This window comes from Staurois parvus, unplaced genomic scaffold (assembly GCF_062004578.1).
Source record: "Staurois parvus isolate SC_StPar_1 unplaced genomic scaffold, SC_StPar_1.0 ptg000575l, whole genome shotgun sequence".
Classification (NCBI taxonomy): domain Eukaryota; kingdom Metazoa; phylum Chordata; class Amphibia; order Anura; family Ranidae; genus Staurois; species Staurois parvus.
Genome location: NW_028318371.1, coordinates 1159940 through 1184605, shown reverse-complemented (window position 1 = coordinate 1184605; position 24666 = coordinate 1159940). Strand labels below are relative to the sequence as shown.

Sequence of the window (24666 nt, the reverse complement as noted above, 5' to 3'; positions counted from 1 at the left end):
CCTATGGGGCGTGACTTTCCACGGAAGCCTATGGGGCGTGACTTTCCACGAAAGCCTATGGGGCGCGACTTTCCACGAAAGCCTATGGGGCGCGACTTCCCACTGAGGTCTATGGGGCGCGACTTCCCCTTTGAAGTCTATGGGAGGCAGTATGTGAAGCCAGGTACCAGAAGGCAATTTCTAGTAGCCATGGTGAACTGGCGCCTGGGATTTGTCGAGCTCTGCTTTAAAAACTCTACAAGAAGCAGGGGCGGACTGACAACTCATGGGGCCCCTGGGCAATAGGGGATCATGGGGCCCCTGTGTTCTTGCTCAAATGCAAAAAAGCCTATGAAAAAGGGGCCAGGGGCATCTCATGGGGCCCCATACTGACCTCGGGCAGTGCCCGAGTTTCCAAATAGTCAGTCTGCCCCTGACAAGAAGTCAGATCTTCAGACACTTGTGTGATATATTTCTATGTATTTCAGGGAAGAAATTGTTTACTTTACCCCAGCCTGGCACTGACAGAATAATGTTATCTCCTAGATTGTAAGCTCGAAAGAGCAGGGCCCTCGATCCCCTCATGTTTTGCATTGTATTGGTATTGTTCTGTCACATGTTCTGTCTCCCTTTGTAATGTACAGCGCTGAGCGAACTATTGGCGCTTTATAAATACTGTATAATAATAATAATAATAATAATGGATTTCTTACCGGCTGAGAATGGCATGAAGGCCACCCGATTGCGGAACTGGCCCTCCTCATCCAGGAAGTGTCCAGGATTGAACCGTTCTGGTGTTTCCCATTGAGAGGGGTCATTAAGCACCGATGTCAGGAATGGGATGATGATGGCGCCCTGGTAAAGGAGAGAGTCACTATTATACATGAGAACAATCACATTATACATTGTACAAGCTCAATGCCAATTAAATCATGTGAATGTCTGTGTGAAAATGTAACTTATTTATCTAGCAGTAAATGTTGGAATAATGAGGAAGAGTATAGTAACGAGGAGTATTAGGTGCCCGAACAGGAAGAAGATTGTTTTTCATAAGCTTTTCTACACAACAGTAGAATACATTCTGCTAACATAAAATATTAAAAGAAAAACTCAGAATGAACCGGCTGCATGATATAATAATTGGCCAAGTGCAGTACAAGTAAGTGGTCATTTTTCTGGCAGGCAGAAATACATCATTTGCCTACTCCTATATGCCTACTCCCATACCCTACAACTTTCCTCCTCCATACAGATTTTATTGATTTTATTTGCTTTTTCTATTTTTGCTGTGTTACATCACGATTTTCCTTATTATCTGCACACTCTTGCATAAACATGGGCTGACGTATATCACAGTCGTATACCTTCGGGATGATGTATCCACGGAACTTGATATCATTGGTCACGGCATGGAAGAGAGCAGTTGGTGCCAAATCTAGAACTCTCTGTATTTCATGGATGACGGCATTGGTGTACGGCAGTTGAGGTCTGTCTTCAATTCCAGGTAGACGCAATGACTGTGTGACCTCATCAATTTCCTGTTGAACCTTTGCTGAAATATAAAAAGGAGGTGGCTGTGAGTTCTTAAAAATGTCTAGGGAATTGGTAGACATTTCGAAAAAAAAAAACAAAACTGCACAGAGCTGCAGGAGATGGCTGGTTGTTTGATAGCTTCATGGAGACAACTGATGGAGTTGAGTGTTGCAAAGTACTGGGCAACTGTATAGGATAAGTGGTACTCATCCGTAATCACCCAACATTGCAATAGTGTGCTCCCCTTCTTTCTCAAGGCTTCAGCTAGTACTGGCAAGCATTGGACAACAAACTCCATCCTCTATTCATGTGCATGGCAACACTTCGATCTATCAGTTGTCTCCATGCAGCCATCAAATAACTAGTCGTCTCTTGCAGCGCTGTGCACTTGTTGGCCACGTAGTGGTCAATGAAGAATGTGACCTGTGGGTTCCATGAGACGTGTAGGTATAAGGAACAATTTTTTAGGTTCTTAATCTTCACTTAAACATCTTAAATGGTTCACTAAAGAGGTATGTAGGATAGAAAGAGAGAAAAAATCAGGCTATAGGAGAAACAGGAGATGTAGCTGATAGAGAAGTGTATAAAAATAGCCAAAAGAAAGCCAAACACATTATCAGAGCTGCCAAGGTACAGAAAGAGGAGGAATTGGCCGAACCTATTAAGAAAGGAGATAAAACCTTTTTTAGGTACTTCAGCGATAGAAGGAAAAATTTACAATGGGATCACTAAAATGAGAACTGGGCACAACACTTTTGTTCAGTGAGGCCTGGATGTAGCAAACAATTTAAACAATTACTTCTGTTCAGTCTTCCCAGTCAGAAATCATATTAGTTCTTAGTCCTCATGAACACGGGATGTTTTTATAGCGGCTGTTTGTGGCTTTTGGAGTTTTTTATCTACAGCCGGTGAACTCCCCAGCATGTTATCCTATGTATCTATGCACACATAGGTTTTAATCAGCATTTTTTGGCTGAAACACTCCTCAGAATTAGTGGGTTTCCAGAGGATTTTATTTAGCTGTAAAAACACTCTAACGTGGCAAAGCTGCGTTTTTGGACCTTTTTTTTTTTTTTAGCAAAAAATATTATTTTTTTCTGTGTAAAAAAACATGGTAAAACTTGCTAAACGTGGAAAAATGCAGCTAAACGCTAATGCAAAAACACTAACAAAAACCGCTGAAAAACAATTTTACACAGCTGACGCTGCCAGCGTTATTGACCACTTGCCCTCCTGAGGATTTACCCCCCTTAATGACCACGCCTCTTTTTGCTACTCGGTGCTGCACTATTTCAACTGATAATTGCGCGGTCATGCAATGCAATTTTGAAGAAAAACTATATTTTTTACTTTCAGCTATAAAAAATATATAGTAAACTCAAAGTCAGATATAAAATTTAGGCCAAAATGTATTCTGCTCCATGTTTTTGGTAAAATAATCCCAATAAGTGTATATTGATTGCTTTGTGTGACAGTTATAGCATCTACAAACTATGGTATAGATACTGCAATTTACGCCATTTTTTTGCTATACAGCACTGCACTAGTTTAACGGACAATTGCGCGGTCATGCAATACGGTACATAAAATAAATTTACATCCTTTTTTTTTTCCCCACAAATTGAGCTTTCTTTTGGTGGTATTTGATCGCCTGTGCGTTTTTTATTTTTTGCGCTATAAAAAAAAAAGGCTGACAATTTTGAGGAAAAAAACAATATTTTGGACTTTTTGTAATAAAACATGTCCAGTAAAAAAAATGTAAAAATCAAATTTAGTCATAAATTTCTGCCAAAATGCATTCTGCGACATGTCTTTGCTAAAAAAAAAAACCCAATACGTGTAAATTAATTGGTTTACGTGAAAGTTATAGTGTTTACAAATGGCGGGAAAGATACTGGGATTTTTAGTTTTTTTTTATACTAATAGTGACGGTGATCAGTGACTTATGGCGGTGGTCAGCGACTTATGGCGGGACTGCGGCGGACATTCTGACATTGGGGGGTACTGACTTGGGGTCACTGACATCCCCAGTGACACCAATACAGTAATCAGTGCAAAAAAAAAAAAAACCACTGACTGTACTAATGGCACTGGGGAGGAAGGGGTTAAGTTTATTATTCAGGGAAAGGGTTATCTGTGTGAGGGGAGTGTTTTACTAGGGGGCGGGGTGTGTACTGCAAGGAACACCGCTGATCGGGAGAGAGAAACTCTTCTGTCCCGATCAGCGTATCCAGAGCTGTCAGGGAACTGACAGAAAGCACAGCTACTGCAGCTGTGCTCTCTGTCACTGATCGCCGGGACATAGCCGGTAACGACCGGCTGTGACCCGGCGACTGACATCTGCAGCTGTGATCGGCAGGACACATAGGGCTGCGGTGCGCCCCCTACCTGTTTTAAAAACACACAATTTAAAACGTGGTTTTGCCCAGCCGTGCCGCCCTGCCGCCGTATTTCTACAGTGGCTGGGCGGCATGTGGTTAAACTGCCCAGTGTGCATGGAGCCTAATAATGATGGTTCATTTTTAGGATTTCCGGAGGCAGAGGTAGCAGAGGAACTGACTCGGTTAGAGCTTAATAAAGCAATGGGCCGTGATGGATCATCCCAGAGTTCTGAGAGAACTTTGAGGTCTAGTTGCTGAACCATTAATGGATCTTTTTAATCAATCTCTTCTAAGAGGAAAAGTTCCCCAAGACTGGCAGACAGTTAATATTGTACCTATCCACAAGAAGGGCAGCGAGGTACAAGGTGGCAATTACAGGCCAGTGAGTTTAACATCGGTACTAGTCAAGTTAATGGAATCACTCCTGAAAAGAAGGATCAATGATCACTTAAAAACACACAACTTGCTGGACCCAAAGCAGCATGGCTTTACTGGTGGCAGATCATATCAGACTAATCTAACTAATTTTTTTTTTTACTATATTACCAATATGCTGTGGACACAGCCTACCCTAGCTAAGCATTTGATACAGTTCTGCATAATGATCTAATACAAAAGTTTTGCTTATCCATTGGTGGTTCAGTGAATACACATGTAGTACCCTCCTAGTTAGCTAGGGGGAGCTATTTAGGTTTTTTAGTTAGAAAAGCTGAGCAGCAGCCTGGGTGATAGTCAGCTGGGTCAAATGTAGGTCAGGGCTGAGAGGCTCTGCAGATCACTTCCTTGATGCCTCCCCCTGCTCTTGAATTTTGGAGAAGATTCTAGAAGCAGTGAGCGGGAATGAGGAGCGGCTGGTCTGCCTACTGAAGGAACTCTGGACAGTCCCCAAGCAGGAGGCTTGGCATGGGTCCAGCCCTTAAGTGTGACTGAGCCTACTCAGCAGCAGCAGAGTTCGGGTGGAAGATGTGAGGAAGCCCACATTGAAGGGGCCTACCTACAGGCAGGAAGATGGAAAGGAGGATCTCTCATCCTCACTGGCCCCCAAAGCGAGCACCACCTGTACAGCCAGGAAAGGAGTCGGCCAGCAGAAGACCTGAAGTCAGCTAACTACCTACACCAGCTCACAGGAGAGTGACTGAGTGAGTAATCCTACACCTCAAGGGGAAGACAGCACTCTAGTGGGAAACCTCATTTGCTCATTACCGGGACTGTTCAACTTACTGTGGTAGGCACTGGACCCCCTTGCCCAGGGATTCCCTCAGGCAGCCAGATAAGAGAATGATTTATCTGGGGTGGTATACCAGAGAGACTGGAGAACTCTCCAAATACTTATGTACATGGGTTTTTTTTAGTTTTTTACTTTTAATAAATTGTAAAGATTTCAAAACTTCTTTCATATTGTCATTATGGGGTATTGTTTGTAGAATGTTGAAGGAAAAAATGAATTTAATCCATTTTGGAATCAGTCTGTAACATAACAAAATGTGGAAAAAGTTAAGCGCTGGGAATACTTTCTGGATGCACTGTAGTGCTACACACAACTGGCTAAAGGATAGATACCAGAGTGTGGTTGTAAACAGGGTTCATTCAGAACAGAGACCACTCACTACCGGTGTAGAACAAGGCTCTGTACTAGGTGCTGTTCTATTTAATCTATACAGTATATAGGTAATATAACTAGAGGATTGGTGGGTCAGCTGTATCTGTTTGCTGATGATATCCCTGAAGGTCCCAATTCCTCTGTATAGATCTTTATATCACTAGACGGGTCACCAGCAGGAGGAAGGAGGTCCTGATTCCTCTATATAGATCTTTACATCACTAGAGGGGTCACCGGCAGGAGGAAGGAAGTCTTGATTCCTCTATATAGATCTTTATATCACTAGGGGGGTCACCAGCAGGAGGAAGGAGGTCCTGATTCCTCTATATAGATCTTTAGATCACTAGAGGGGTCACCAGCAGGAGGAAGGAGGTCCTGATTCCTCTATATAGATCTTTAGATCACTAGAGGGGTCACCGGCAGGAGGAAGGAAGTCTTGATTCCTCTATATAGATCTTTATATCACTAGAGGGGTCACAAGCAGGAGTAAGAAGGTCCTGATTCCTCTATCTATATCTTTATATCACTAGAGGGATCACCAGCAGGAGGAAAGAGGTCCTGATTCCCCTATCTATATCTTTATATCGCTAGAGGGGTCACCAGCAGGAGGAAGGAGGTCCTGATTCTTCTATATAGATCTTTATATCGCTAGAGGGGTCACCAGCAGGAGGAAGGAGGTCCTGATTCCCCTATATAGATCTTTATATCACTAGAGGGGTCACCGGCAGGAGGAAGGAGGTCCTGATTCCTCTATATAGATCTTTATATCGCTAGAGGGGTCACCGGCAGGAGGAAGGAGGTCCTGATTCCCCTATATAGATCTTTATATCACTAGAGGGGTCACCGGCAGGAGGAAGGAGGTCCTGATTCCTCTATATAGATCTTTATATCGCTAGAGGGGTCACCAGCAGGAGGAAGGAGGTCCTGATTCCCCTATATAGACCTTTAGTTAGACCTCATATAGGAGTACTGTATCCAATTCTGGAGACCTCACTTACAAAAAGATATTGATAAGAGATCCAGAGACGGGGAACCAATATGGTGAAAGGTCTGAGGGATAAATCATATCAGGAGAGGAACTTCATATGTATAGTCTGAATCATTTAAATACAGCAAGGGGTTGAATAAGGTTCAGGAGGGCAGTATTTTAAATATGAAGAACACGGGGACACGACCTCAAACTAGATGTGGGAACATTCAAAACTAACCTTAGAAAGAATCTTTTTACCAAAAGAGTAGTTGATGCTTGGAATAGACTTCCAGCAAAGGTAGGAAGTTAGCCAACCACAAGTCAATTCAAACATGCTTGGTACAGTCCTAGATCTATACTCAGATGAAAAAATTATATAAAAAACAAAAAAAATCCAAAACATGTATAAACTTAAACAAAATGGGGCTGACTTGATGGACCACTTGATCCTTTTTTTTTCTGCTTTTCTATGTTTCTGTGTCTTTTCGGAGCACTGCCTGGGTTAACATTATCAACTCAAAAGTTGAACTGCAGCCATTTTATTCTTTGTGGTGAAGTGTTGGATGAAGTGGGTGAGGGTTGGAATATCTGACAGACAAACATAAGAGATCATATTGAATTCTGCGAGGGTATTATTGATCTTACCCTGGACATCAGAATAGTGAGCCAAGAAGATCAGGCAGAATGTCAGGGTGGTAGCGGTGGTGTCAGAACCTGCTGCTAACAGACCCACCGCCATGGCCATCAGGCTGTCATCACAAAAATCTGGGTCCTTTTCATTCTCCACCTGAGAAGACAGAAGGGGGAACAACATCAGGAGGCATAAACAACACGAATGAGTCACATACTACAGCAGGTTGCCATGGCATGACAGTATAACATATACACACACTATATAATTTTTCTAAGTACCATGCAAAAATAATATTTCATATATAAATCCGAACAGGTAAGTATTAAAAAAATAATATTAATTAAAAAAAATAAAATAAATATATATATATATATATATATATATATATATAGTAGAGTAAGTATATATAATTTATTTTTTTTTTAAATACTTACCTGTTCGGATTTCTTTACGTTGAGAAACTGTGCCCTGCTATAGCTCATGTGCCTGGGCCTGGGTCTTTATGGCATGCCGATGTTCCTTCAGTGAGGGACAAGGAAACATAAAACCCACAAGTGTGTCTGCAGTTCTTTAAACTGAGCAAATAAAGGTCTCACTACCCACCAGCCAACTACATAAAATTGATCAATTTTTATTTTTTTGTAGTGTTTTATAAAAAAAATTGTCAATAAAGTTGTAGGAGAGGAAAGGGAAGGCAATATGCTGTGGTAAGGAAAGGGAATAGAGGGGGAGAATTAGAAGAGAAGATAATTAGATGAAGGGGGGGATAAAGAAATAGGATGATGAGAAGAAAAGAAATAAGAGGAGAGTAGGGGAGATGGGAGAGGAGGGGAAAGAAGAGGAGAGGTAAGTGTTGGAATACAGTGTTCCTGTATTTTGTGCAACAACTACATCAGTATTCACTAGAGATATATTCTTCAACCAGCAGATGGCAGTGTTTTTAAGTTTTTAGCTGCATCCATGGTATGTTTTGTGCAACATAATAAAAGAAAATGACCAGTCACACAGCTGTAACAAAGTTTTCATTTGCAAATCTGACAAACCAGAACTACCAATCTTGGAAATTCAATATGAAAATGCTGCTAATAAGAGATGGTACAGTCTTTGCCAAAAATATTGGCACCCCCCATTTCTGTCAGATAATGCACCACTTCGTCCAGAAATGTGTTGCAATCATAAATGTTGCGGCATTCTCATGTTCACTTTTTTGTGTCATACCAATACAAGTAAAGAAATAGAGAAACAAAAAGCCAAATCTACAACATTCCACACAAAACTCCAAAAATGGACTGGACAAAAATATTGGCACATTCTTAAAACTAAGAAATAATTGCATCCTAAGTTTGTGATGCTCCTGTAATTTGTAGTTAAACTCATCTGTATCAATGACCAGGTGCTGACAATATAGAAATCACATTTGCAACCAGTTAAAATGGTGAAAAATGGCCTCCACCTTTCTGTTGTGTGTCTCTGTGCCAAATGGAGCATAAAGAAGAGAAAGAGCAGAGAATTTGAGAACAAAAATTGTGGAAAAGCATGGACAACCTCAAGGTTACAAGTCCATCTCCAGAGATCTTAATGTTCCTGTATCCATTGTCAAGTTTACAGCCCATGGCACTGTATCTAATCTCCCTGGACATAGACATGGACAGAAGAGAAAAATTGATCAAAGATTGCAACAAAGAATTGTTTGACTGGTGGATAAAGAACCTTGATCAAATTCCAGGGTACAACTGTTACAGCTCTCACTATATGTTGCTATCTGAATGAAAAGGAAAACTATGGTAGGAGACCCAGGAGGACCCCACTGTGGACACAAACATATAAAATCCAGATTGGAAGCCAAAATCCTTTTAGTAGAATGTGCTGTGGACAAACAAAATTCCAGCTTTTTGGTAAAGCCCATCATTCTACAGTTTTCAGAAAAACCAATGAGACCTTTAAAGAAAGGAATGCAGTCCCTCCAGTCACACATGGTGGGGGGTCATTGATGCTTTGGGGTTGCTTTAGGCACTAGATGTCTTGACCACGTGCATGGTATTTTGAAATCTGAAGACTACCAAAGAATTCTAGGGTACAATGTATGGCCCAGTGTCAGAAAGTTGGGTCTCCGTCAGAGGTCATGGGTCTTCCAGCAGGACAATGACCCAAAGCACACGTCATAAAGCACAGAAAAGGTTTCAGACAAATTGCTGGAGAGGACTAAACTGGCCAGCAATGAGTTCAGATCTCATTCCCATAGAGCTCCTGTGGAGAGATCGCAGAACAGCAGTTGGGAAAAGGAACTCTTCCAATCTGAGAGAACTGGAGCAGTTGGTGAAAGAAGAGCGCTCCAAAATTCCAGTAGAGAGGTGGAAGAAACTCATTGATGGTTACAGGAAGCCATTAATTTCAGTTATTTTTTTTCCCAAGGGATGTGCTACCAAATATTAAATGGAGTGCCAAAAATGTTGTCCAGTCCATTTTTGGAGTTTTGCGTGGAATGTGTCAGATTTGGCTTTTTGTTTCTCCACTTTTTTGTACCATACCAAATACAAACAAAAGAAACATGAGAACGCCGAAACATTTGTAATTGCAACACTTTTCTGTGTGAAGTGGTGCATTATCTGACAAATGCAGGAGGGGACAATATTTTTGGTCATGACTGTATGTGGAAAAGAATAAAATTAAGTCAGGCCATAACACCCTTCAGGAGGAGTGGATAGAGACAGATCAGAAAGCTCAGAGTACAATGTCTCTTAAATATATGTATGATTTGATCATCTTCTATGCCAAGTATGAAACTGCTAAAGAAATGTGGGAAGGATTACAAAAGCTGCATGAAAGAGCTAATCTCAGCAATAAATTGCTTTCGATCATACCAAACCAAGCTGATGAAAAGTCAGGACCTGCAGGATTACATAAGGAACACCTTGGAAATGGTTTAACGCCTGTGAGGTATTGGAGAAGAAATAAAGATTTTCATGTTGCAGCACTATCACTTTTAGAGGTTTACCAGAAAAGTTATGAAACGCTTGTCACAGCACTTTATGCATATCCAAATAATGGGCAGACAATGGAAAGTGTAAGGGCAAGCTGGTGGATGAATATAAGTGCAAAACAGCATTAATAGTAACGGTGCTTCTGTGGCAAAGTCTGCTTTAAAGATGAAAAATTGAAATAAAAAACAGTAACATGCAACAAGAAACACTTGATTGATAGTCAGAAGGTCAAATTTGGGTCAGGAGATGAGGCTCTGCTGACCAGCCTTCTGGAATTTCCCCCTGCTCTAGATCTTTGGAGATGGACCTGAAAAGTGGCTGGTTTGTACTCTTAGGTGATCCTGGCTAATCCCCAACAGGAGGCTTGGCAAGGGGCCAGGGCAACCCTTTAATGTGATTGAGCCTGATCAGCAGGTGAGTTCAGGTGGAAGAGAGAGAGAAGGATTTGAGGCTGGGGGGCAGGAAACTGTGAAGAGGCCCAGGTGGAAAGGGGCTCACCTGCAGACAGAGGACCTTGGAAGGTGGAAAACATTGGAATTCACCTGCCCCCTGAAAGAGGACCACCTGTGTGGCAGGAAATGAGCAATCCAGCAGAAGACCTGGTAACAGCCATCGACCCTCCGGCAACACCGAAGAGGGACCAAGTGAGTAAATCTGAACCGCCTGAGCCAGTAAGGGGAAATGAGTACTCTAATGGGGAAATGGATTTGCTATATTACTTGGGACTGTTTCATACTGCAGTGGCAGGCAGTGGATCTCCTGCCCAGGGATTCATCCAGTACAGCTGGATGAGGAGAGGAGTCATCTGGGGTGGTACTACAGGAGATGCTAGCTAGCTCTCCAGAAGAGAAACTTTGCTGTAAAGACTTGTACATAGTTGCTAAGGAGTTTGTCCTCAGTTGCCATTCCTTGGGCATCCCATACACCCCTTTATGCCATCCAAGTTCTAAACCCTTCAATAAGAAAAACTTCAAAACAAAGCTCAAGGACTGGTTACTGTCGCCTACTGCAAGTCTGAGTGAAGGAAAGGCGTGTTGCCTGGCTGTGCAGGGCTATAGGGGGACCCAAATATCTTGCAACTCCTAAAGGGTGGTGCTACACAGGCATGGTGTGTTTATTCACCTTGACCAGAGTAAAAACAGAAAAAAATCACCATAGCTAATGGGCAAATAATGGAATCGGGACAGTAAAGAAAACCATCTCCTATTCCTTCTATTTCCCAGAGTGTCCCTGCTCTTGAAACTAATCGTTTATCAGTGAAGAAGCTCACAAAACCAAAGCAATGTAGTGACCTTCTAAGATGACAGTTGTGCCATCACAAAAAGGGGGATATCTTACTTACAAAGGCTAAAATTACAGATGAACTATATCAGCTGAAATGCAATGATGTGGTTAATACTACCAAGGAGGATAAACATTCAAACTGCATTCACACATGGCACAGAGAAACTGGGCACAAAACTCCTGACATAATAAAGAAATTAACTGAGAATGGAAGTGGAATAAAAATTAGTCCACGTGATCAAACAATGAAATGCACCAGCTGTATAAAAAGAAAAAAGTAAGAAAGTGCCAAAGAAACTTGAACAACATTTGGATCACATAAGCAACAAATTTGGCAAATTGCAGAATGTATTGTGCACAGACAATGGAGCTGAATATACAGGTGATAATACACAGACGATTCTCAGATTCTTAGTCCTTACATGCATTACACTTCACTTGCTTCAGCCCGAAGGCATAAAGAGAAGTCACTGTATAATATGAGACATCGCACATTCGCAGTCCATGAACAGTCCCTGGGAAGCTCCACAGCAGGCCCTAAAATAGGGTTCCTGAGAAGGGCAGATTAAACAGGCATCAATCTACCCCTGTGACAGACTTCCATCACTGGCCACCACAGCTCCATCTCCTCAACTGGCTGCTCCTCCTTCCTTGCATAGATGTTCATTCCCCATTAGCATTCACTGCAGGAGTGCACACTCATTCTCTTCTCATCAAGTGATCAGACCAGACATTGTTGAAAAAAAACAAAAAACTTGCTTTACTGAAAAAGGCATCTTTACATTGTATGTAGTGGTATCAATACAGTCCAGCAACAGAGTAGTTTTTTACATATTGATGGTTATTTAGAAGGTTTCTTTATTAACAAACACTTAACATTCAGTATTCTACTGGGAACATAAGCTATGGCTTTGCCTATGGCAGTGGTGTACCACTGAATTATGACACCTCCCACTAGTAACGATTCAGCTTCTTCCTCCAGTCTCATGTTTGGATCCCACCAAGGGTTACTCCACCGTGCTGAGGAGTGACTACATCTCTATGGTATGGGCTGTCACATGCTTTCCATAAAACCAAAAGTCCAAAAGGAACCAATTCCTTCCATCTATTTACCCTCTGACAGGAAATAACATAATCCCAAGGCCAACGCACCAGCGGTCACAGTTAACGCCAACAATTCTGGTTCGTAATTCCATAACTCACATTACAAATACAAACAGTTTGCATCTGTCTACAGTCCCCTCTGTTAAATGCAGTATGTCTCCATACTTATAATATGATTAGAGATGAGCGAATCGAAGTAGCCGAAGTGGAATTCGAGTCGAATATCGGAAAAATTTTGATTCGCGCCGAATCCGAAAAATAGCCTAATTCGGACGCGCGAATCGAAATTTTTCCGAAAATGGCGGCTGACATGTGCGGCGACGGAGCGGGGATGTCTGGGAAGGCGCGCAGACAAGGCGCGCTGACCCATAATGCATTCCTCAACGACATGTGATCGCATCAGCCAATCAGCAGCCAGCCAGCTAGCACTGTGTAATGGTCGAGCTATAAATAGCGGCCATTTTGGAATTCTTCATTTGCCTGCAGTCATTGAACAGAGGCAGACCGCTCTGTATTAGGGACAGAGTTAGGGCCACAGAAACGATACTTGGGGACAGAGAAACGTTACTTAGGGAAGAGAACCATTACTCAGGGACACAGAATTGTTAATTAGGGCCACAGAATCGTTACTTAGGGACAAAGAAACGCTAGTTAGGGCCACAGAATTCATACTCAGGGACAGACAGAATTGTTACTGAGTGCCAGAGAATTGTTACTTAGGGCCACAGAAACGTTATTAGGGCCACAGAATTGTTACTCAGGGACAGACAGAATTGTTACTGAGTGCCAGAGAATTGTTACTTAGGGCCACAGAAACTTTAGTTAGGGCCACAGAATTGTTACTCAGGGACAGACACAGAATTGTTACTGAGGGCCACAGAACTGTTACTTAGGGCCACAGAACTGTTACTTAGGGCCACAGAATTGTTACTCGCACAGACACAGAATTGTTACTGAGGGCCACAGAACTGTTACTTAGGGCCACAGAATTGTTACTCGCACAGACACAGAATTGTTACACAGGGACACAGAATTGTTACTGAGGGCCACAGAACCGTGACTTAGGGCCACAGAATTGTTACTGAGGGCCACAGAACTGTTACTTAGGGCCACAGAATTGTTACTCGCACAGACACAGAATTGTTACTCGCACAGACACAGAATTGTTACTGAGGGCCACAGAACTGTTACTTAGGGCCACAGAATTGTTACTCGCACAGACACAGAATTGTTACTGAGGGCCACAGAACTGTTACTTAGGGCCACAGAATTGTTACTCGCACAGACACAGAATTGTTACTCAGGGACACAGAATTGTTACTGAGGGCCACAGAACTGTTACTTAGGGCCACAGAATTGTTACTCGCACAGACACAGAATTGTTACTGAGGGCCACAGAACTGTTACTTAGGGCCACAGAATTGTTACTCGCACAGACACAGAATTGTTACTCAGGGACACAGAATTGTTACTGAGGGCCACAGAACTGTTACTTAGGGCCACAGAATTGTTACTCGCACAGACACAGAATTGTTACTGAGGGCCACAGAACTGTTACTTAGGGCCACAGAATTGTTACTCGCACAGACACAGAATTGTTACTCGCACAGACACAGAATTGTTACTGAGGGCCACAGAACTGTTACTTAGGGCCACAGAATTGTTACTCGCACAGACACAGAATTGTTACTCAGGGACACAGAATTGTTACTGAGGGCCACAGAACTGTTACTTAGGGCCACAGAATTGTTACTCGCACAGACACAGAATTGTTACTCGCACAGACACAGAATTGTTACTGAGGGCCACAGAACTGTTACTTAGGGCCACAGAATTGTTACTCGCACAGACACAGAATTGTTACACAGGGACACAGAATTGTTACTGAGGGCCACAGAACCGTTACTTAGGGCCACAGAATTGTTACTCGCACAGACACAGAATTGTTACTCGCACAGACACAGAATTGTTACTGAGGGCCACAGAATTGTTACTCGCACAGACACAGATTTGTTACTGAGGGCCACAGAATTGTTACTCGCACAGACACAGATTTGTTACTCAGGGACACAGAATTGTTACTGAGGGCCACAGAACCGTTACTTAGGGCCACATAAACGTTAATCAGGGACACAGAATTGTTACTGAGGGCCACAGAACCGTTACTTGGGGCCACAGAAACGTTAATCAGGGACACAGAATTGTTACTGAGGGCCACAGAACCGTTACTTGGGGCCACAGAAACGTTAATCAGGGACACAGAATTGTTACTGAGGGCCACAGAACTGTTACTTAGGGCCACAGAATTGTTACTCGCACAGACACAGAATTGTTACTCAGGGACACAGAACTGTTACTGAGGGCCACAGAACTGTTACTTAGGGCCACAGAATTGTTACTCGCACAGACACAGATTTGTTACTCAGGGACACAGAATTGTTACTGAGGGCCACAGAACCGTTACTTAGGGCCACATAAACGTTAATCAGGGACACAGAATTGTTACTGAGGGCCACAGAACCGTTACTTGGGGCCACAGAAACGTTAATCAGGGACACAGAATTGTTACTGAGGGCCACAGAACCGTTACTTGGGGCCACAGAAACGTTAATCAGGGACACAGAATTGTTACTGAGGGCCACAGAACTGCTACTTAGGGCCACAGAATTGTTACTCGCACAGACACAGAATTGTTACTCAGGGACACAGAACTGTTACTGAGGGCCACAGAATTGTTACTCGCACAGACACAGAATTGTTACTCGCACAGACACAGAATTGTTACTGAGGGCCACAGAACTGTTACTTGGGGCCACAGAAACGTTAATCAGGGACACAGAATTGTTACTGAGGGCCACAGAACTGTTACTTAGGGCCACAGAATTGTTACTCGCACAGACACAGAATTGTTACTCGCACAGACACAGAATTGTTACTCGCACAGACACAGAATTGTTACTGAGGGCCACAGAACTGTTACTTGGGGCCACAGAAACGTTAATCAGGGACACAGAATTGTTACTGAGGGCCACAGAACTGTTACTTAGGGCCACAGAATTGTTACTCGCACAGACACAGAATTGTTACTCGCACAGACACAGAATTGTTACTGAGGGCCACAGAACTGTTACTTAGGGCCACAGAATTGTTACTCGCACAGACACAGAATTGTTACTCGCACAGACACAGAATTGTTACTGAGGGCCACAGAATTGTTACTCGCACAGACACAGATTTGTTACTGAGGGCCACAGAATTGTTACTCGCACAGACACAGATTTGTTACTCAGGGACACAGAATTGTTACTGAGGGCCACAGAACCGTTACTTAGGGCCACATAAACGTTAATCAGGGACACAGAATTGTTACTGAGGGCCACAGAACCGTTACTTGGGGCCACAGAAACGTTAATCAGGGACACAGAATTGTTACTGAGGGCCACAGAACCGTTACTTGGGGCCACAGAAACGTTAATCAGGGACACAGAATTGTTACTGAGGGCCACAGAACTGTTACTTAGGGCCACAGAATTGTTACTCGCACAGACACAGAATTGTTACTCAGGGACACAGAACTGTTACTGAGGGCCACAGAACTGTTTCTTAGGGCCACAGAATTGTTACTCGCACAGACACAGATTTGTTACTCAGGGACACAGAATTGTTACTGAGGGCCACAGAACCGTTACTTTGGGCCACATAAACGTTAATCAGGGACACAGAATTGTTACTGAGGGCCACAGAACCGTTACTTGGGGCCACAGAAACGTTAATCAGGGACACAGAATTGTTACTGAGGGCCACAGAACCGTTACTTGGGGCCACAGAAACGTTAATCAGGGACACAGAATTGTTACTGAGGGCCACAGAACTGCTACTTAGGGCCACAGAATTGTTACTCGCACAGACACAGAATTGTTACTCAGGGACACAGAACTGTTACTTAGGGCCACAGAATTGTTACTCGCACAGACACAGAATTGTTACTCGCACAGACACAGAATTGTTACTGAGGGCCACAGAACTGTTACTTGGGGCCACAGAAACGTTAATCAGGGACACAGAATTGTTACTGAGGGCCACAGAACTGTTACTTAGGGCCACAGAATTGTTACTCGCACAGACACAGAATTGTTACTCGCACAGACACAGAATTGTTACTCGCACAGACACAGAATTGTTACTGAGGGCCACAGAACTGTTACTTGGGGCCACAGAAACGTTAATCAGGGACACAGAATTGTTACTGAGGGCCACAGAACTGTTACTTAGGGCCACAGAATTGTTACTCGCACAGACACAGAATTGTTACTCGCACAGACACAGAATTGTTACTGAGGGCCACAGAACTGTTACTTAGGGCCACAGAATTGTTACTCGGGGACACATAATCGTTTAATTAAAGAGTATGTCAGACAACATGCAGAGGAGTGGCAGAGGAGGCAATGTTTTAGGAGCGAGCAGACGTGGCAGCAGAGGAAGGGGTCGAGGCAGCAGTATTCGCAGCCAGAGGCCAGTGCTCCCGGTGTCATCCAGCGGTCGTGTCTCCACCGACAACCCTGCCGTCATTGATTGGTTGGCTCGGTCGTCTTCCTCTTCCCAGGTCACCTCTGACACCTACAGCCAACGGTCGGTGGGTACGTCAGACACAACCGTTAGTTCGCATGGCCCGGGAGCAAGCCCACTGAAATCACGTGTCCTCTACCTGCCCCTGTCCTTTGCTGTTCCCTCACCAAGCGAAGTATCGCATGCTGTGGGCTCAGCCCCACTGTACAGTGAGGAAGAGCTAACAGAGGGCGGTCAGGAACGGGGGGAGACATCGGCCTTTTCAGCAGCCAGGCGAAGAAGTACTGGCGAGGAGAGTGGCTCTGTAGCCGGTCTAGAGACAGGTCTGTCTCCTGACCCAGACGCAGCCGAGGGGGCTAGTAGTGAGGCGGAGACCGTACTTGATGATGAGGAGGTTGATCGCACTTGGCTGCCTCGTCGTCATCAGGCAATTTCTTCCGCATCATCAGGAGAAGAGGGTGCCAGCTTGGCAGCGAGCGAAACAGTCGGTGGGTTGCCCAGGAGGCAGCAGGGTCGCATCAGTGTCAGTGGAGCCAAACGTCCACGGAGTAGAGCACCAGCTCCACTGCAGCCTACCACCACGGCCAGTAGTGGTGCCGGTGCGCACGGAGGAAGTAGCAGTCAGCCAGTGAGGAGTATCGGGGGCAAAGTTTCCTACTCGGTGGTGTGGCAATTTTTCGTCAAGCCGCCCGAGGAAGTAAACGTAGCCGTATGTCGACTATGTGGCCAGAAATGCAAGCGTGGCCAGGGGGCCCATGTTGGGACTACAGCGTTGCGTCAGCATATGCAGCGTCACCATTCGGTGGCCTGGGAAAACCGTGATAAAGATACGGCGGTTCTGCCTGCCCCAGCCCCCGCTCCATCACCCGCTCCGTTACTTGCTCCGTCACCCGACGTCGTCAATCACCCTCTATCAGCCAGTCAAGGCTCCAACACCTCTGCTGAGGGGAGTTGTCGCTCGTTGGCATCTTCCGCTCGTTCAGATGCTCCTTCTCCTGCTACTCCTCTTCTCGGATTCCGTCAACAGTCTTTCTTGGAATCCGTATCCAAGAGACAACAGTTTGCGAGCACGCACCCGACGGTGCAAAAGCTGAACGTCCTCCTGTCCAAGTTGCTGGTGCTGCAGTCCCTCCCTTTCCAACTGGTGGACTCAGCACCTTTCCGAAAAATGATGGCTTGTGCCGCGCCGCGGTGGAGAGTGCCAAGCCGTCATTTCTTCGCCATAAAGGCAGTGCCAGCCCTGCATTCACATGTAGAAGAGATGGTGGGCCAGTTTTTGAGCATGTCGGTCTCTGCCAAAGTGCACGGCAGCGCCGACATGTGGAGCTGTAACTACGGTCAGGGACAGTATATGTCATTTACGTCCCACTGGGTGAACGTGGTGCCGGCACAGCCGCACCAGCAACTTGGACAGGTCACGACGCTTTTGCCTCCACGTTTGCACGTCCTTGGTCCAGCAAACATGTCCGCCTCTACCACCTCTTTTTCCGCCGTGTCCTCAGCCGCCACCCCCGTGCCAAGTCCCATTACCCGACCGGCATATCACATGTGCAGGGCGCAACGGTGTCACGCTGTGCTTCACCTGGTATGCCTTGGCGAACGTAGTCACACAGGGGAGGAACTTCTCAGTGTAATGAACAGAGAAATCGACAGATGGCTGTCTCCGCGCAAACTGAAAATCGGAACCATGTTGACCGACAACGGAAAGAACATGGTGTCTGCTCTGCGTCAAGGAAGGTTGTGCCATGCGCCATGCATGGCTCACGTGTTCAATCTGGTTGTCAAGCGGTTCCTAAAATCCACCATCCCACTGCAAGACATCCTTAAAATGTCACGTAAACTGTGCATGCATTTCAGCCATTCCTACACCGCAAAGAACACCCTCATTGAGCTGCAGCGGCAGAACGGAATTCCACAGCATCGCCTGATCTGCGACGTTGCAACAAGGTGGAATTCAACCCTACACATGTTAGACCGCCTTTACGAGCAGCGAAAGGCCATCACCGATTTCCTGATGTTACAAGCGGATAAAGGTACTCCCCTGTGTAACTTCGATGTCAGCCATTGGCAGCTCATGCGTGACACCTGCCGCTTGCTCAGGCCCTTTGAGGAGGCCACGCTATTCGTGAGTCGGCAGGACTATGGGATGAACGACGTCATTCGTCTGTTGCACGTCCTGGAACAAATGCTGTTAACAATGGCAAGTCAGGGTGCGGTAGACGTGGCGCACAGATCTCAACGCCACATGACCCCTGTGGGGGCAGGACAGGAAGAAGAGGAGGAGGTAGAGGAGGACATTTGTGCTCAGGAATTATTGAGTGAAATGGGTGGTTTTTCCACTCAGCGGACAGGAGTGGAGGAGCAGGAGCATCTGGTAGAGGAGGAGGAGGAGGAGACAGAGGACCCAGACGCACCGTGGCAGTATGCTGTGGAGATGGAGGCAGGGAGTCCCTCGCATTCCTTGGCACAAATGGCCCATAGCATGCTCGGTTGCTTGCGTAGCGACAGCCGAATAATAACCATCAGACAGAGGGATGACTTTTGGCTGTCCACCTTGTTGGACCCTCGCTACCGGTCCAAAATGGTGGCCTTTTTCACACCTGCTGAGAGGGAGGCCAAAATTACGTACTATAAAAACCACCTATGTAGTCAGTTGGTCTCTGCCTTTGTGCGCCAACGTCCATCCTCAGACACTGTGGGCCCTGTGCGCTCGCGTTCCGCTGGCATGGCAGCAGGGGAGGGGTGGGGTGGTAGGAGCAGTGGCAGCTCCACCAGCAGCGGCTGCCTCAGTCTGCAGTCGATGATGAGTAGCTTTCTTCACCAGCGCAGTGAGGAAACTACTAACCAGCCGCAGCAGCAGCAGCAGCATCAGGTGGACCTGGAGCAGGAGCTCAAACAACAGGCTTGGGCCTACTTGGACAGCACCCTGCCAACCGAGGTAGACAATCCCCTTGACTACTGGGCAACGAAACTTGACCTTTGGCCCCAACTAGCTGAATTTGCCCTTGAAAGGCTGTCATGCCCGGCCAGTAGCGTGGCATCGGAGCGCGTGTTTAGTGCGTCAGGAGGTATTGTAACTCCGCGGAGGACACGACTGTCCACCCAAAGTGTGGAGAGACTCACGTTTGTGAAAATGAATCAGGCGTGGATTAGTCTGGATTTCAAACCACCAGTTCCTGACACAACTGACTAAATCCGCCATGAATCATGCCTCAAACATGTGCCACATTCAGGTCTCTTCACACTGCTGGTGTGTTGAATTTTTTGACATAGGGTGCTGGCAGATTACGGGCCTCCCATAGCTGCTGCCAGGCCCCTAATCTGCCATAGGCCCCTATATACCGCCTCCTCATGCTGCTGCCAGGTCCAGAGTCTCTCATGGGTCCCTGTACGGCCTCCCATTGCTGCTGTCTCCATCGCCACACTCTGCCATGTGCCACATTCAGGTCTCTTCACACTGCTGGTGTGTTGAATTTTTTGACATAGGGTGCTGGCAGATTACGGGCCTCCTATAGCTGCTGCCAGGCCCCTAATCTGCCATAGGCCCCTATATACCGCCTCCTCATGCTGCTGCCAGGTCCAGAGTCTCTCATGGGTCCCTGTACGGCCTCCCATTGCTGCTGTCTCCATCGCCACACTCTGCCATGTGCCACTTTCAGGTCTCCTCACACACTGCTGGTGTGTTGAATTTTTTGACATAGGGTGCTGGCAGATTACGGGCCTCCCATAGCTGCTGCCAGGCCCCTAATCTGCCATAGGCCCCTATATACCGCCTCCTCATGCTGCTGCTAGGTCCAGAGTCTCTCATGGGTCCCTGTACGGCCTCCCATTGCTGCTGTCTCCATCGCCACACTCTGCCATGTGCCACATTCAGGTCTCTTCACACTGCTGGTGTGTTGAATTTTTTGACATAGGGTGCTGGCAGATTACGGGCCTCCTATAGCTGCTGCCAGGCCCCTAATCTGCCATAGGCCCCTATATACCGCCTCCTCATGCTGCTGCCAGGTCCAGAGTCTCTCATGGGTCCCTGTACGGCCTCCCATTGCTGCTGTCTCCATCGCCACACTCTGCCATGTGCCACATTCAGGTCTCTTCACACTGCTGGTGTGTTGAATTTTTTGACATAGGGTGCTGGCAGATTACAGGCCTCCTATAGCTGCTGCCAGGCCCCTAATCTGCCATAGGCCCCTATATACCGCCTCCTCATGCTGCTGCCAGGTCCAGAGTCTCTCATGGGTCCCTGTACGGCCTCCCATTGCTGCTGTCTCCATCGCCACACTCTGCCATGTGCCACTTTCAGGTCTCCTCACACACTGCTGGTGTGTTGAATTTTTTGACATAGGGTGCTGGCAGATTACGGGCCTCCCATAGCTGCTGCCAGGCCCCTAATCTGCCATAGGCCCCTATATACCGCCTCCTCATGCTGCTGCTAGGTCCAGAGTCTCTCATGGGTCCCTGTACGGCCTCCCATTGCTGCTGTCTCCATCGCCACACTCTGCCATGTGCCACTTTCAGGTCTCTTCACACTGCTGGTGTGTTGAATTTTTTGACATAGGATGCTGGCAGATTACGGGCCTCCCATTGCTGCTGCCAGGCCCGTAATCTGCCATGGGCCCCTGTACCGCCTCTTCATGCTGCTGCCAGGTCCAGAGTGTCTCATGGGTCCCTGTACGGCCTCCCATTGCTGCTGCCAGGAGGCAGCAGGGTCGCAGCAGTGTCAGTGGAGGCAAACGGCCACGGAGTAGAGCACCAGCTCCACTGCAGCCTACCACCACGGCCAGTAGTGGTGCCGGTGTGCACGGAGGAAGTAGCAGTCAGCCAGTGAGGAGTAGCGGAGGCAAAGTTTCCTACTCTGCGGTGTGGCAATTTTTCGTCAAGCCGCCCGAGGAAGTAAACGTAGCCGTATGTCGACTATGTGGCCAGAAAGTCAAGCGTGGCCAGGGGGCCCATGTTGGGACTACAGCGTTGCGTCAGCATATGCAGCGTCGCCATTCGGTGGCCTGGGAAAAACGTGATAAAGATACGGTGGTTCTGCCTGCCCCAGCCCAGGGTTCCATTTTGTCATAGGTTGCTGGCAGATTAGCGGCCTTCCATAGGTGCCGCCAGGCCCCATATCGGCCATGGGCACCCGTAACGCCTGGTCACGCTGCTGCTGGTCCCACAGTGTGACCTGGGTCCCTGTACGGCCTCCCATTGCTTCCACTCTGCCATGTGCCACTTTGAAATCTCCTCACACTCCTGCGGTTGTCCATTTTGTCATAGGTTGCTGGCAGATTACAGGCCTTCCATTGGTGCCGCCAGGCCCCATATCGGCCATGGGCCCCCGTACCGCCTGGTCACGCTGCTGCTGAGCCCACAGTGTGACCTGGGTCCCTGTACGGCCTCCCATTGCTTCCACTCTGCCATGTGCCACTTTGAAATCTCCTCACACTCCTGCGGTTGTCCATTTTGTCATAGGTTGCTGGCAGATTAGCGGCCTTCCATAGGTGCCGCCAGGCCCCATATCGGCCATGGGCCCCCGTACCGCCTGGTCACGCTGCTGCTGAGCCCACAGTGTGACCTGGGTCCCTGTACGGCCTCCCATTGCTTCCACTCTGCCATGTGCCACTTTGAGGTCTCCTCACACTCCTGCGGTTGTCCATTTTGTCATAGGTTGCTGGCAGATTAGCGGCCTTCCATAGGTGCCGCCAGGCCCCATATCGGCCATGGGCCCCCGTACCGCCTGGTCACGCTGCTGCTGAGCCCACAGTGTGACCTGGGTCCCTGTACGGCCTCCCATTGCTCCCACTCTGCCATGTGCCACTTTGAGGTCTCCTCACACTCCTGCGGTTGTCCATTTTGTCATAGGTTGCTGGCAGATTAGCGGCCTTCCATAGGTGCCGCCAGGCCCCATATCGGCCATGGGCCCCCGTACCGCCTGGTCACGCTGCTGCTGAGCCCACAGTGTGACCTGGGTCCCTGTACGGCCTCCCATTGCTCCCACTCTGCCATGTGCCACTTTGAGGTCTCCTCACACTCCTGCGGTTTTCCATTTTGTCATAGGTTGCTGGCAGATTAGCGGCCTTCCATAGGTGCCGCCAGGCCCCATATCGGCCATGGGCCCCCGTACCGCCTGGTCACGCTGCTGCTGAGCCCACAGTGTGACCTGGGTCCCTGTACGGCCTCCCATTGCTTCCACTCTGCCATGTGCCACTTTGAAATCTCCTCACACTCCTGCGGTTGTCCATTTTGTCATAGGTTGCTGGCAGACTACAGGCCTTCCATAGGTGCCGCCAGGCCCCAAATCGGCCATGGGCCCCCGTACCGCCTGGTCACGCTGCTGCTGGGCCCACAGTGTGACCTGGGTCCCTGTACGGCCTCCCATTACTGCTGCCAGGAGGCAGCAGGGTCGCAGCTGTGTCAGTGGAGGCAAACGGCCACGGAGTAGAGCAGCAGCTCCACTGCAGCCTACCACCACAGCCAGTAGTAATGCCGGTGTGCACGGAGGAAGTAGCAGTCAGCCAGTGAGGAGTAGCGGGTGCAAAGTTTCCTACTCGGCGGTGTGGCAAGTTTTCGTCAAGCCGCCCGAGGAAGTAAACGTAGCCTAATGTCGACTATGTGGCCAGAAAGTCAAGCGTGGCCAGGGGGCCCATGTTGGGACTACAGCGTTGCGTCAGCATATGCAGCGTCGCCATTCGGTGGCCTGGGAAAAACGTGATAAAGATACGGCGGTTCTGCCTGCCCCAGCCCAGGGTTCCATTTTGTCATAGGGTGCTGGCAGATTAGCGGCCTTCCATAGGTGCCGCCAGGCCCCATATCGGCCATGGGCCCCCGTACCGCCTGGTCACGCTGCTGCTGAGCCCACAGTGTGACCTGGGTCCCTGTACGGCCTCCCATTGCTCCCACTCTGCCATGTGCCACTTTGAGGTCTCCTCACACTGCTGGTGTGTTCAATTTTTTGACATAGGGTGCTGGCAGATTACGGGCCTCCCATTGCTGCTGCCAGGCACGTAATCTGCCATGGGCCCCCGTACCGACTCCTCATGCTGTGACGTTGCAACAAGGTGTAATTCAACCCTACATATGTTAGACCGCCTTTACGAACAGCTAAAGGCCATCACAGATTTCCTGATGTTAAAAGCGGATAAAGGTACTCCCTGTGTAACTTAGATGTCAGCCATTGTCAGCTCATGCGTGACACCTGCGCTTGCTCAGGCCCTTTGAGGAGGCCACGCTATTCGTGAGTCGGCAGGACTATGGGATGAACGAGGTCAAATCGGCCATGGGCCCCCGTACCGCCTGTTCACGCTGATGCTGGTCCCACAGTGTGACCTGGGTCCCTGTACCACCTCCCATTGCTCCCACTCTGCCATGTGCCACTTTGAGGTCTCCTCACACTCCTGCGGTTTTCCATTTTGTCATAGGTTGCTGGCAGATTACGGGCCTTCCATAGGTGCCACCAGGCCCCAAATCGGCCATGGGCCCCCGTACCGCCTGGTCACGCTGCTGCTGGGCCCACAGTGTGACCTGGGTCCCTGTACCGCCTCCCATTGCTCCCACTCTGCCATGTGCCACTTTCAGGTCTCCTCACACTCCTGCTGGTTTCCATTTTGTCATAGGTTGCTGTATGGCCTCCCATTGCTGCTGGCTCCACC

At 47.5% G+C, this 24666-nt stretch overlaps 1 protein-coding gene and 1 long non-coding RNA gene across 2 annotated transcripts in view; one reads left to right on the top strand and one right to left on the bottom strand.

Annotated features, from left to right (window-relative positions):
• The window catches only part of LOC149450295 (uncharacterized), a 1099640-nt gene that overhangs the window by 423808 nt on the left and 651166 nt on the right, over window positions 1-24666 (top strand). The gene's annotated exons all lie outside the window — the stretch shown is intronic.
• Window positions 1-24666, bottom strand: part of LOC149450305 (cytochrome P450 2C29-like) — a 65134-nt gene that overhangs the window by 6133 nt on the left and 34335 nt on the right. Inside the window, exons 7-9 of the mRNA XM_089692026.1 lie at window positions 7109-7250; window positions 1344-1531; window positions 693-834 (exon numbers count right to left, since the gene is read on the bottom strand). Coding sequence (XP_089548152.1) covers window positions 693-834; window positions 1344-1531; window positions 7109-7250 — 472 coding nt within the window. The remainder of the gene's footprint in view (window positions 1-692; window positions 835-1343; window positions 1532-7108; window positions 7251-24666) is intronic.